The 12,872-nt window shown below is 37.4% G+C and overlaps 1 protein-coding gene across 1 annotated transcript in view; it reads left to right on the forward strand.

The window, feature by feature from the left end:
* Positions 1–12,872, forward strand: part of MYLK (myosin light chain kinase) — a 147,210-nt gene that overhangs the window by 54,431 nt on the left and 79,907 nt on the right. Inside the window, 3 exon segments of the mRNA XM_035536847.1 lie at positions 7,295–7,432; positions 8,115–8,312; positions 9,458–9,704. Coding sequence (XP_035392740.1) covers positions 7,295–7,432; positions 8,115–8,312; positions 9,458–9,704 — 583 coding nt within the window.

Here is a 12,872-nt window from a genome sequence, read left to right on the forward strand (position 1 = left end):
GCCCATGCTTTTTCTAATGATCAAAGTGGTATCTCAGTACTTCAATATGCATTGCAATTAAGCTAAATTCTACCTGTGTGGCCAAAGAGAAATTGACACTGGACATGCAAAGGTGAAATTCTGCCTCAGCTGGATGCACATTTTTTGCTACAGAGCTAACCTGCATTGATCACACATATACGAATCACCTTTTCTGCAGTTCTCCATGTCAGACTGGTATAATTGCATTTGCAGCAATGCTATATTAGTGCAGATATTGGAGTGAATTTCTAGTGGACTAGCTAATGTTGGGGAATTTATTAGCAGAGGGCCAGCTGAGCTGCTGTATAAATGCATTTGGTAGATGCACACACTCTCAGGCCTTCCATGGAGTTGTTGTCTGTGACAGTGACAAAAGAGCAGCAATCACTTGACGTAAATAGCTCACGAACAGGGTTAGTCATTAGTAAGGCAGATGGTTCTGAAGGCAAAAGCAAACAGCTCTTTGACTGCAAAAACTTCCAGTGAGACTGTCACTGCGGATTTGGTCTACTGACTGTGAAGCGCTCTGCAGTGAAACCAGCTGGCTACTTTGTAGTCCCCTGCAGAATAAATGGAGAGTTTTGACCACGTTTCTCACAAATAATGGGTCTTACTTGTATTGTCAGCCTTTTGATAGTAGGATTTCTGGAGTGACATCTCTTTCAAATGCTGTGGGCTGCAGAAGAAACTGAATAGACAAAGCAGAGGTTAAAATGCTGAAGACCTGGTGACATCCCATACAGAGGGAAAGACTCAAAGAAGAAAGAATGTACACAGAGCTGCAGGAGAGGCTGGATGACTATCCTGCAGTACTGCAGTAAAATAAATAGATTGCCAGGCTGGATAAAGTGGAACTCAGTTTCCTTTGTATATCCCTAACCACCCTGGCTAATACAGGCTTAGGGCATTGTTAGTCTGGGGTTAATATTTCTGTGTAATGCATGCAGGACATAGCATCCAGTCGGTAACTACAAAGCATCTCCCAAGGATATTTAAGCCTTGTCTTCCACGTACAAAACCCAATTACAACTGCAGAAATAGATGATGGGAGTTAGATATGTGAAAAACACTGCTAGGTCATTAAATGTCTAGTTCTCATGACCAAAGTTTGCAAAATGGCATACCAACCTGAGATCTTTAATAAAGGAGAAATGTCCCTGCATATCTCAAGTGTATAGAGGTCTCATTTTTTTTTAATGCAAGTATAAACCAAGTTTGCGATTCCTGGAAAACTTGCAGAGCATATTTTTACGCTATCACTTCAAGTCTGAGACAGATGAGATGAGTGTCCTAATATCAATTTTCTGCCTTGTAAAAAACAAAACAAAACAAAAAAAACAACTAATAACAGTAACAACATTATTTTTTTGAGATGATAGCATTGTTAACGTGAGATCTGGTAACAGCTGGATTTATTTACACTGAAAATATTTAGAGAGGTGAAACTCCTTTCAAAATGTCTGGTTTATCTGGCCAGGCTACTTTACAGCTTTGGCTGTATGTATATGTGTGAATCTGAGGTTTTCTTTGAAAGATTTTAGTGAAATCTGCTGCTTCTCTCTCTGAGCTCGCTCACATGGAGAGCTCTTTGAGTTAAGCATTCCCCTCAGCTCAGTTGACATATTAGCCTCTGAGCCAAAATGATATTTAAACACCATAAATGGTAAATGTTGTTGAGGCAGTCCTTTCGCACGGCTCACGCTAGGCATTATTTGGCAGTTAACCATGTGATTCTGGCAAACAGATTCCTTGAGTATAATTAAATCTCTCATAAGACTAAACAGCGTGTTTGCAGTGTTCTGAACATAATGCAGCAAACTTTCTATTATTTGCGTGTCCCTGACCTCTAACCAGTTGTAACCCTGATCCTCTGCAGCTGAGTTATTGCATTGATGGTGTATATGTTCAGGGCTGTAGCTGACCCTGCACGAGCAGAGGGTTGGGCTAGACAGTCTCCAGAGATCCCTTCCGACCTCTACTTTTCTGTTATTCTGTGCAGTGTGAAGCGTGCTGAAGTCCTGATATTTCAACAGGAGATGTCAGCATTCTGCAGCTCATATTAATAAGTCTTCAGTACCTCTGGGCAGGCAAACAAGCAAGAAAATTTCTTAGAATAGACAATGTCCATAAAACGTTAACTGTTTTATCTAGAGGCCAGGTAGAACCCAAATTCAGTCTTTGGAAATCTTAAAGTTTGTGTCCTTATCTGGACTTTCTGCTTCACTCTAGCTTCAATAGCAAATCTAGGAATTACAGTGCTGTAGTGAGGCTATTGACTCATTTTTTCCTTCTGTGTGCATAAATTTATCTTTTACCTTAATAAGTAAGTACTTGCAGGTATATGTGTACGGTACAACTGATTTGTAGTGGGCTAACTTCAGAGCAGCATGAATATTCTACTGACTTTTTCTTTTATGTATACACCTTCAACGCAATAACCCACCTCTGCTTATCATTCTACGGTATAAATGTTTCAAGTTCTCTTCAAGCACCAAGTTCTGATTCACTAGGTCCAGGTTTTAAAAAATTCAAGTGTATTTTGGCTCGGGCCCACAGCCAACATTAATATTAGTCTTGCAATAATTTCCTGTCTGCAGATATGTGGAGGTTAAATTGATGCAAAGTATTTTTGAAATTGTGGCTTAAGAGAAGACAAAGAATAGAAAAGCATTTTTTCACCTTAAATTTCTATTAATAGAGGTTAATAAATAGATGTCTGATATTGTAGATGTAGAGGGATTAATTTACTATTGATTGCACAAACACAGGAGAGCAGTGTAAGAGATGAATGGAAAGTTTTGTATCTGAAGCAATGTATCTCTTTACCATTGCCTTCCAAATATGCTGAGAATCCATCTTTATGTTTAAAAATAATAATATTAACTGGAAGCATTTGAATTCTCCTTAATCTCTGTGGATTTAATGCACTAAATGTTTTGTTTTTCTTTAAACACAGATTTGAATGCTTATTAGAGTGTCTTTCTAATAAAAAATGAACCCTTGGGGGTAAGGCGATACTGTGGGAAAAGCCTTTATTACACTTGCTTTGTAGAAAAACATATGTGGGTATATAAGGTAGTCTTTAAATGCCTTGCTTACTATTTCTGGTCTTCCAGGCTAAGTACCAAGCTCTTTTGAGTGGCAGATGTGGAGTGTCTTGTTTGTTTCCCACTGAGCTGTGCATCTTATTACTTGACATTTTCCAACATTCATGCATATTAAAACCTGAGGAAAGGCAAAAAACATAGGAAACATGTAAGTGAGATCATTGTGGTGGGCTTTTAAATCTATCATCTTGTGTAATGCCTTATCAAAAGCTTGTTGAAATGACAAGACACCGCAGCTCTTCAGAGACTGCCCCAGATGGGCTTATGCATTATGCCAGACCACAGCTCTGTGCAAAGAGCTGTTAGACTTCTTGAGCCCGTAATTTTAGTGGAACCTTTGAGAACTCAGTGCTCTATAATCAGGCTTTGAGAAAATCGCAGTATTTTTTGTATTATCTTGCCTGATTTGACCTGCGTGAAACCAATAGTTGTGCTTAAAAATTGTGACTTTTTATAAGCTACTGCAAACTAAATTAGTTGCGGTCTGAAAACAAGTCATTGAAATGTACCTGTGTTTTATCAAGCCCACGCTATCTAGTGCTTTCTGATGTTTCTCACAAATTGCTTTGGCATGATCCGCGTAGGGTGAACTCCCTGCAGCAGCAGAAGCTGACTGGGGAAAGGAAGAGGAGGGAGACAGTTAGCTACTCAGGGTAGAAATTTTTGTGGTCACTATGACGGTATTGTTATGTGTTAACTCTTATATTCCTTCTTTTCGTTCTTAAAGGTAAACCTACTCCTAATTGGAAACAATAAGAAGTAAGAGTGGTGGGGGAGATGTTAAATGGCTGTGGGTGATTAGAGTGCGTTAACATAATAGGAAGAGATCAGATCTCCTCTATTTCACATCCAGTTGATTAAGCTTGAGGGTGGGTAGGCATATAGCAAAGTCATGCCCTCAATGCCAATGTCAGACAATTTTCTTTAGATTCTGGATTTTCTTTTTGGTGCCATGTGTGATATATTTTTATTGTTTGCAGTTTTGGCTGCAAAAATACCCCCACGGTATTGTAAAAGAGGATGTGCTCTTTTTGGTTTTGTGTTGTTTTGTTGTTGTTGTTTTGTTTTTTCAGTCAGAAACATAGTGGCTAGCAGTACCTGAGCTTGGAGTAGTACTGGTGCTTTCTTCTTTCTCTTCCTCCTGCTCTGGGCTCTGCAGCCAGGTGAATGTTGTCTGCAGCTCAGTGAGTGAGTAGTGTCTCTCTTTTCCCAAGTACCCTCCAAAATCAAGTTGATTTCTCTTTTTCCAAATGATCTGTAAAATTTAAGAAAAGGTTAGGTACATTAATATAAGCTGTGAAAATGTATTACTGCTACCTCATGGTAAAACTGTGAAATGTTAAAGCCTTTGTCAGAGGAGCACTGAGTCACTGCATGCTGCTATGTAATAAATTAACAGCTAAAAGCATTTACAAGCCTCAGAATTTGAAAATAGTTAAGATTCAGACCTTGTAATTTGCCCTTTGAGTGATTGCATCTGTCCCTTCTGAGAAAATGAAGTGATTTTAGACTAAGACTAAACAAAACTAACTTATCTAAAACTAACTCTGATGTTTTGAGTAAAACATCTGCTAAAAACTAAAGTTGTCAGTAAATCAATTGGTTTGTATTGTTTGTTTGTTTTATTGTGTTTGTTTTTTTCCTAAATCTAGAATTCTACAATACCAGATCTTAAGGAAGAATTGTTACATGAAATGAGCCCCTATGCTTTCTTAATGAACAAATAGTGTTTAGGGACTAGAATTTAAACATTTTTATTTGTTGCTACCAGATGAAAAAATTGTAGACAATTTCGGTGATATTCTGCCTAAATGATTTGGTAGGATAAACATAGGCTACTGACCAACATGTACTATTGAACAACAGTAGCATAAAATCAGATATTCTATTTAAATATATATATATAAAAAATAAAAGGTAAAAGTAGAATGCTTTTGAAGAAAGCCTGTTCAAGTTGCTATGGAGTCAGTCTTTTAGTCTTATATTTATTCCATCCTGGATGTCAAACATTTGAAAAGGAATACAGGTAGTCTTAGCCATGACCAAGCCTCTAATTTCCAATGTGATGCTGACTTGGGTGTAATTTATAACTGCTTAGACATTTTTGAGCTTTTAGACGCAGAAGATTACATATCTGTTGCTGAAGAAATGCCTTCACTGTTCCAATGCTCCAAAGAACATCAGCAATAGAAAGGGAACCATTTTTATTCCTGCTCTGTAACAGGTATTGAGAAATTATGTAGTACTTAAAGGACTGGACTAAATCAAACAGTGTACAAAGGTAGGAATGTCTCCAGAAAGGGTATGATACACAAAGTTGCCTTTGTTTCTGTCCCTGAGGTGATCCTCAGGTTTTCAATATCTCAGACTTAAGAGCGATTATTAATGTTCCTCTGTGTAATTATATTCAGTTTCCCCTGAAACTTAAAATGAAATAAGACTTCCATCTCTTTTTCACCTTATATGGATTTCTGCTTCCCCTGACAGGTCTGTTTCTGTTTAAGGTACAAAGGGATTTTCTGCAGTGCATTGGAGTAGTGAAGGAATATGTGCTAGTATTGCTTAGTCTGGTAGTTGTAAGTAGAAGTTTCCCTGAGTAAACAGCACAAAACCTAGGAATATGGTGAACCACGATGGTTTATTAGTGCAGATGGGTTTGACCCAACTTCACATGCATTTTCTGTACAGCATCAGTACCCACAAGCAGGTACTATAGGACGCACGAAAACTGATGAACGTGGTTTAAAATCAAGCTTTTCAGACTACAAAGTCCATAACACCGAGCCCTGAGTGAGTCTCAGTCAGGTCCCATATTTCCATTCTCACATGCATCAAAGTCTTGCTGCTCAGTGCCAGGAAAAGATCAACATAAGCCAGCAGGACAAGACTTTGGCTAGAAAAACCTTTAGTAGAGAAGAGGAAAAACTTCCTCTCCAAGCAGCTTCCAAATTTACATACAGCTCAAATAGCCCTGGGAGAAGCTTAACTTTTGGCCTCCGGGAAGTTCAGTGGACTTGCTCAGTTAAGTGCTTTCAGCTTATTCCTATTGTAGGAATATCTGTTTTTTTCCAGTCTGACACTTTGTGTTACTGTAATACTGTTTTGGATGATCTTGATATACCTTTGAAAATGTTGAGGGTAGAAATAAGCAAAATGAAGTTATTTTCATGTATGGACAGAAACTAGGGTTGGCATTTTAAAGGTAAGACGTAAGAAGTCTGAACTCAAGCTAAACAAAACAAAAAGTGTATCCAAGTGACCGATAAATATTTATGACTTCCTACCTTTGGTCATGATCACTACTTCGTCTCCAAAAGTGTCTTAGCTCAGGTTTTCAGAGCAGAAGTATCTTTCCTGGTCTAGTGCACCATATAGGACACAGTTAAATGACCTTGCGTCATTGTCTCTTAATACAAGGTGGAGAAAAACACTGCAGGTACTGGAAATGTATCACAGCTAGATTTATTTTTAAGAGTCACTAAGTTAACTCCAGCACTAGTCACTTGATTATATAGCCTCAAGAGAAAAGAAAAAAGCCCCAATCCAACAATTTGTTTCATGCTGTGTGTTGATAACTTCAGGTTTCAGACTTTCCCATCATCAATCAGTTGGCTAAGTGTAACACACAAGAGGAGTATGGTAAACTTTTCAGCTGTTCTCAAATCCATTTGACATTGACCGTCTAACTGACTAACTGGTTTCTAGTTTCATACAGTGGCAAATCCTATATTCATGTGAGTTTAAATTTTTAAATACTCAATGAGAGTAGCAGCTTGTAACTTATTTTAAGATTTTTATGTGAATTTTGCACTGGTTAAAGGTATTGATTTGTTGTTTACAAGTTATTGGTCTTTGTTATTTTTTCTTTTTGTACCTGAGCCTATGTACTTGGGGGAAATGACTGCAAACTTCTTTGTGATATTCAATCATATGTGTTAATAATGACTTAGGAAGGTATCTGCAGGAAAGACAGTTCAATTCTGATTTCCTGTCTTCCTGCTTGGAGTACTGGCAGAAAAAACAGCTGTATTGGAGTGGCTTCAGTGATGTTGCCTTGTGAGAACTGAAACGAGACCACTCACTTCAAATCAGTTTGAACCTAACATCAAAGCTTGTAATGAAAATTGCAGTAAGAGATCACTTCTGTTCTCTTCTTGACTTCACAGAAAAGAAGAGCAGCAAGAAGGCAGAAAGTGCACAGGCTGTCAAGTTAAACAAGACTTTTGCACCCATCTTCCTTAAAGGCCTGACTGACCTCAAGGTCATGGATGGAAGTCAAGTGATAATGACAGTGGAGGTATCAGGTATGTAGACATAGAACAGTATTATTTAAACATTTTCAGTCCTGCTGCACTTTTTGCCATTCTCCTCTTCTTCTAGCAGGTGTCTTTGTATTTGAAAATAATATTTCAAGGAACTAGTTTTTAAAAAGTGAAAACTAGGATTGTCTAGTCTGTTCTTCAGGGTGCATGAACATTGTTCGGACCTGTACAAGTGTTTCTTTACTGGAATAATTGTCAGGTCATTATCAAGTCCTGATGAACTAATACTAAATCTCAGAGGACTTGTAATAGCCTTTGTTTTGAACAGGGCAAGACTGAATTCCTGTCAGCTGGGGTAGGATTAGCACTGCAGAAGAGAGCAGTCCTGGTATGAACTTTGGTAATAGAAACCCTTGACAGCTACCTTAGTGGTAACTAGAAATCATTTCCCCTCCCTATTGTATACATGCTTCCATTATTCATTTGCATTTTAACTCTAATAAGACAGACTTAGAACTGTTCTACATTGCACAGCATCAGCAGAGTTAGTGAAATTCCTGAAAGTTTTGCAGATGCCATTGCAGACAGGTGGCAGAAAACAGCCAAACTTGGTCATTTTCTTAATTAGAATGTGGTGGGTTTTTTTTGCTTGGTTGGTTGGTTGTTTTTTTTTTTTTTTTTTTTTTGTGTATGTCTCTAATTTTTGTTCTTTGCTGTTTTTCAGCTAACCCACCTCCTGAAATTATCTGGCTGCACAATGGGAAAGAAATCCAGGAGACAGAGGATTTCCATTTTGAGAAGAAAGGCAATGAGTACAGTCTGTACATCCAGGAAGTATTTCCTGAAGACACAGGCAAATACACCTGTGAAGCCTGGAATGAATTAGGAGAAACTCAAACGCAGGCTACATTAACGGTACAAGGTATAACATTGTTCTTCACCTTAGGAAATGCAAAAAGGAAATAATTCTAATGTGCTGGAGGACTGTCTATTTAAAGCAGATGAGTGTTTATAAGGTCTGTTGTGAAGGATACTAGGAGTTTTCAGTCTCTGCATCTGAATTAAAAAGGATATTGAGCAGAAGCAACTTTAAAAAAATGATTTCACTCTGGAACATTATGTTACTATTTCAAAAATGCATTCCTGAGTCCTATTCCTAGGGACAGTGCAAAACTTCTGCTAAATGCAGCTTCAGATTATAATTACGAGGCTTACTTAGCTATGGACTTAATGTAAACCATTTAATGATGTTTTTCTTTCTAATTAAAGCACTGACTATTTGGAAAAGCTGTCTAGGAGCCAGGTATTTTAGCATTAGCGGGTGAGGAACACATGATTTCTGCAATTTGAGAACCGCATGCAGAAAATTTGGCTTTGAATCTCCATGTATGATGTAAATCCCACAGTAAACACTGAAGTACCTCCAAACTTACCATGATTTGGGTATTCACTACCTTCATGACACTAGACTTTATCTAATCTTGCTGTAAGCCAACTATTTTCCCATAGTCATTACTTCAAATAATTGGAGATTGACAGGAAGCTTTCATTATTTTTAGTATAAAGATTCTTAACTCCAGGATTTCAGCGAGCTGTGCCTTAAGGGGTGGGTCTGTAGTCTGTTGTCATTGTCTGCTCTGAATTCAGACCTTCCCTGAGGTCTAGCATCAGAGTCAGCATTATATCTTAAATGCAATTTTATGCAATTCCTAATGATTTATTACATGATTTCTGAACTAAACAGCAGAGTAATGTTAGTTGCCCTTAAAGCTATTCCTATCCGTATTCTCTACAGACAAATGTTCAAGATTCCTTTTAGGGCAACTTTAAAGTCCCTTTGTTTTGCCCTTAATACAAGTTTGGATTGAGCCAGTAAAGTGCCAAGCAAATGATTAATTTTAGTACTAACACAAGTGACTTCCAAAATTAAAGCCTGGTTTATTTTCAGCTTAAAAACTTACACCCTGTATGTTCAAAACAAATTTGTTTTTCTTTTTTTGCTACACCTGAAATTAATTTCAAGCTTGGCATTTTCTCCTGACTGTAAATTCTGTTTGTAAACTACAGAACCTCAGGATGGTATTCAGCCCTGGTTCATTAGCAAACCAAGATCAGTGACGGCAGCTCCTGGGCAAAATGTCCTTATATCCTGTGCCATTGCTGGAGATCCTTTCCCCACCGTTCACTGGTTTAAAGATGGGCAAGAAATATTGCCAGGAAAAGGGTGTGAAATCCTGCAAAATGAAGATATCTTCACACTGATTTTGAGGAATGTGCAGTCTCGACATGCAGGGCAATATGAAATTCAGCTCAGGTATGTTTGCTGTGAAGTTTATTCCATTGGACCAATTAGTTATATTTACCCTCAAGCTGAAGTTCCCACCTGAACAAAAGTATTCCCTTCTATCTGCACAAAACAGTAGAGTACTAGAGGAACTAAATATTTTGGAGGGATTAAAAGATCTAATCAAACAACAAGAGGAAACACAAGAGAGAAGGACAACACAGTATACAGTTTCTTTGGGGATCTTGAAAAACAAAGCTTTGTAGCACCAGTATGGGAAGTGACTTAGGTTTCTAGCAAGGGAAAACACAAAGAGCATCTTGATTTTTGAGTTATTGTTTATCATTTTTAGCATTTCTCTGGATATTTGTAAGGATGTCTGCTTTCCATGAAACAGCCTGAGCAGGAAGGGCCATTCCACAAGATATATATGGTTCATACATTTAAGAGGAGAAAGTGCTCCCCTGCCATTTTGGAAATGTTTGAAATTTATACAGATATTGGAGTCTCCTTTTTTTTTCATATCTTTGAAACGAGGCACCTTAATGCTTTGAGCACCTTGCCAGTCCTACAAAATTTGGAAGAGTTAGTTGTTTTTAAATTTATTTTATTTATTTTCTGGTAAAATAGCTGTTCTTTAAATCAAACATCAGATTTGCTACTGCTTTCTTTCTAGAAGGTGCTGTAATGTTTTTCCACTTCTAATGGTGAGGGTTGGACTTAATAACGTATTTCCTGTGAGGTTTTAGAAAACCAAATGTACAACTTTAAACTGATATTATCATTCTCTGCTATTTATTGTGCATAGGTATATCACCTTACTTGACTAATATTCGTGACCTTTTATATTAAAATGTATCTGACCATCATGGACAATTGAATCTATTACCCTGGAAGAAAATCTGCTCTGCTCTGCATGCTACTTTTTTAGGCCTGGCTGGCTTGTCCAGTAGACAGTTTAGCCAGATACAGCCCAATATCACAAAACATTACCATTACAGTTCCTCATCACTTACACTTGCCTGCTTTATTCTGTGTTTTTTTTTCTTTTTTTTTTTAAGCTATAAAAAAGTTACCTTTGCTTCATATCCTTCAGACTAGTATGAAATTCGAAAACTGAGTTGTGTTTTATTTTCTTGTAAATAAATTACTCTTGTCTTCCTAACCTATGGGAGGGGTAATATATTTAACCCATTTAGCCCCTAAACAATGAATTTAATTTTGTATAATTACTGTTTATTTTCCAACCTGTGTCAGAAATGGAATAAAGTTATTGTCACAATGATGGACGTGTTACTGTATACATATCTAGTCCTAAGGTATGTTTCCATGGGCTACTACAGACAGCCACAAACTAGCCTCTGTATATTTTGGTATTGTTAGTCAGACAAGGTAATCACTTTTCACCAGAACAGGGAGCTTTAGAAAAGTGTAGCTGTTTTAATTTCAAGTCTTATTACTAACACTTATGTAGGTAGAACCATATGCAACATGAACTTTTTGCAAATAAGCTCTTCAGTAGATTTAGACCCTTTCTACTATTTGCAATAATTTGTGAACTGACTCGCTACAGAAGAATTGGCTTGTTCACAATAAGCTAAGGTGGTCAAGCGCATGCATAAAACTGATTTGTAAAGGTTATGTCTACATACATCCTTGCATCTAAGAAAAGTCTCTTTGGAGATCAGTAGTGTTTCTAATACTCAATACGGGATTAACACTGGTGGGACTAGAAACAGTTCAATTGCATTAAGGTTGCTAACCTTGCTAACAGGATAGAGCAAATCAAACTGTGAGCATTGCTACCTTCTACTTGTATGTGTGTTGGTGGTTTCACTTGAACTAAAAGAGGATGAGATATTTCAGCAAAACTTCATGCATGGAAGGAGGAAAAAGAAAGAGATGAACAAAGGAGTACCAAGAAGGCTTTGTGTAGGACTTTGATGTGGCTGTCTTGAACAAGGTTGACAATGATTCAGTGTAGCTGATGATCACCCTGGCCAAATTCATCAATGAAGACACTTGTCAAAGTGGAGAGAATGTTATGACTGTACAATAGAACAGGCAGTATGCTTAGATAAGAAATTATTTCATAAAATTATTGGAAGATAATTTCTTGGGGGGTGGGAAGAAGTAAAGCAGTAGCTAGAAGAAAACACAGCTGATTACATACTAGTTTCAGTTATTCCCTAATCCCTTTATGAGACAAATAGCAGGGGATCCCACAAAGATCAGTGCACTCATGTTTTTTTCTAATCCATAAGGACTAAAGCTGTGTTGGAATTAGAGCCAGGGGAATGCTGATACCTCTTTTTATCCTGCTCTCATCTGTAAAAATTCTGCTACTGTTCAGCGAACAGAAAGCTTTTAGGCAATTGCTTATTGCTTATGAATAACAGAGAAGTAACTGCCTCAGGAATATTCCAGGAGCCAAATGTCAGCTGTATAACTTCATTTTTGCAGCAGAGCTAAAATAATTTTCAACAGCAAATAATCTTGTCTAAATAGCTGTAGAACTGCTTGCATTTGTCTTGAAGACTTGATTGAGAATTGTTTATATATTCAGGAGCAGTCTTAACAGTACCTGAGAGTAGGAGAGCTGAGTTTAGTGTCTTTCTCTCAAGAACTCCTACAAAGTCCATTAAAAATGTGGAATAACCAAGAAACCACAAGTCAATTCAGAGAAGAATTTATACAGAAATTAACAATACACAGTGGGCTATTTTTAAACATAATCGTTTTCTCTTCAAATGAAATCTGCAACTCCTTTTCATGTATTAATTTTAGAAATATGTTGCATAGCTGCTTTCAGAGAGTCATTCCTTCTCCAACTCCTTTACTTAGTCTGGGCATAGTTTCATACCAGTGTTAATTGTTTTCCAGTTTGTTTTCTCCATTATTCTTAAGCCCTAAATGCTGTCCTAGTATCTCCACATCTTTTGTGTTGGCTTCCCACAAACTAAAACTCTGGTTTCTAAAAGTTGTGTGTAATATAGGATTTTCCTAGTTCATTCTTTTTTCATCAGAGTGAACTGACAAGGGTGTGTGGCCCAGCATTATCCCAATGTGATCCATCAATGACTACTGGTTGGCTTTCTCTCTTTCCCTCCCTCAGCATCATTCAGGATATGTTCTTGCTTTGTCTTTTTCTGTATAGCGAACTACTAAGTCTGACTTCCAAGAGGGTTGTCATTTTAG

The sequence above is a fragment of the Cygnus atratus genome, chromosome 6 (assembly GCF_013377495.2).
Source record: "Cygnus atratus isolate AKBS03 ecotype Queensland, Australia chromosome 6, CAtr_DNAZoo_HiC_assembly, whole genome shotgun sequence".
NCBI lineage: Eukaryota > Metazoa > Chordata > Aves > Anseriformes > Anatidae > Cygnus > Cygnus atratus.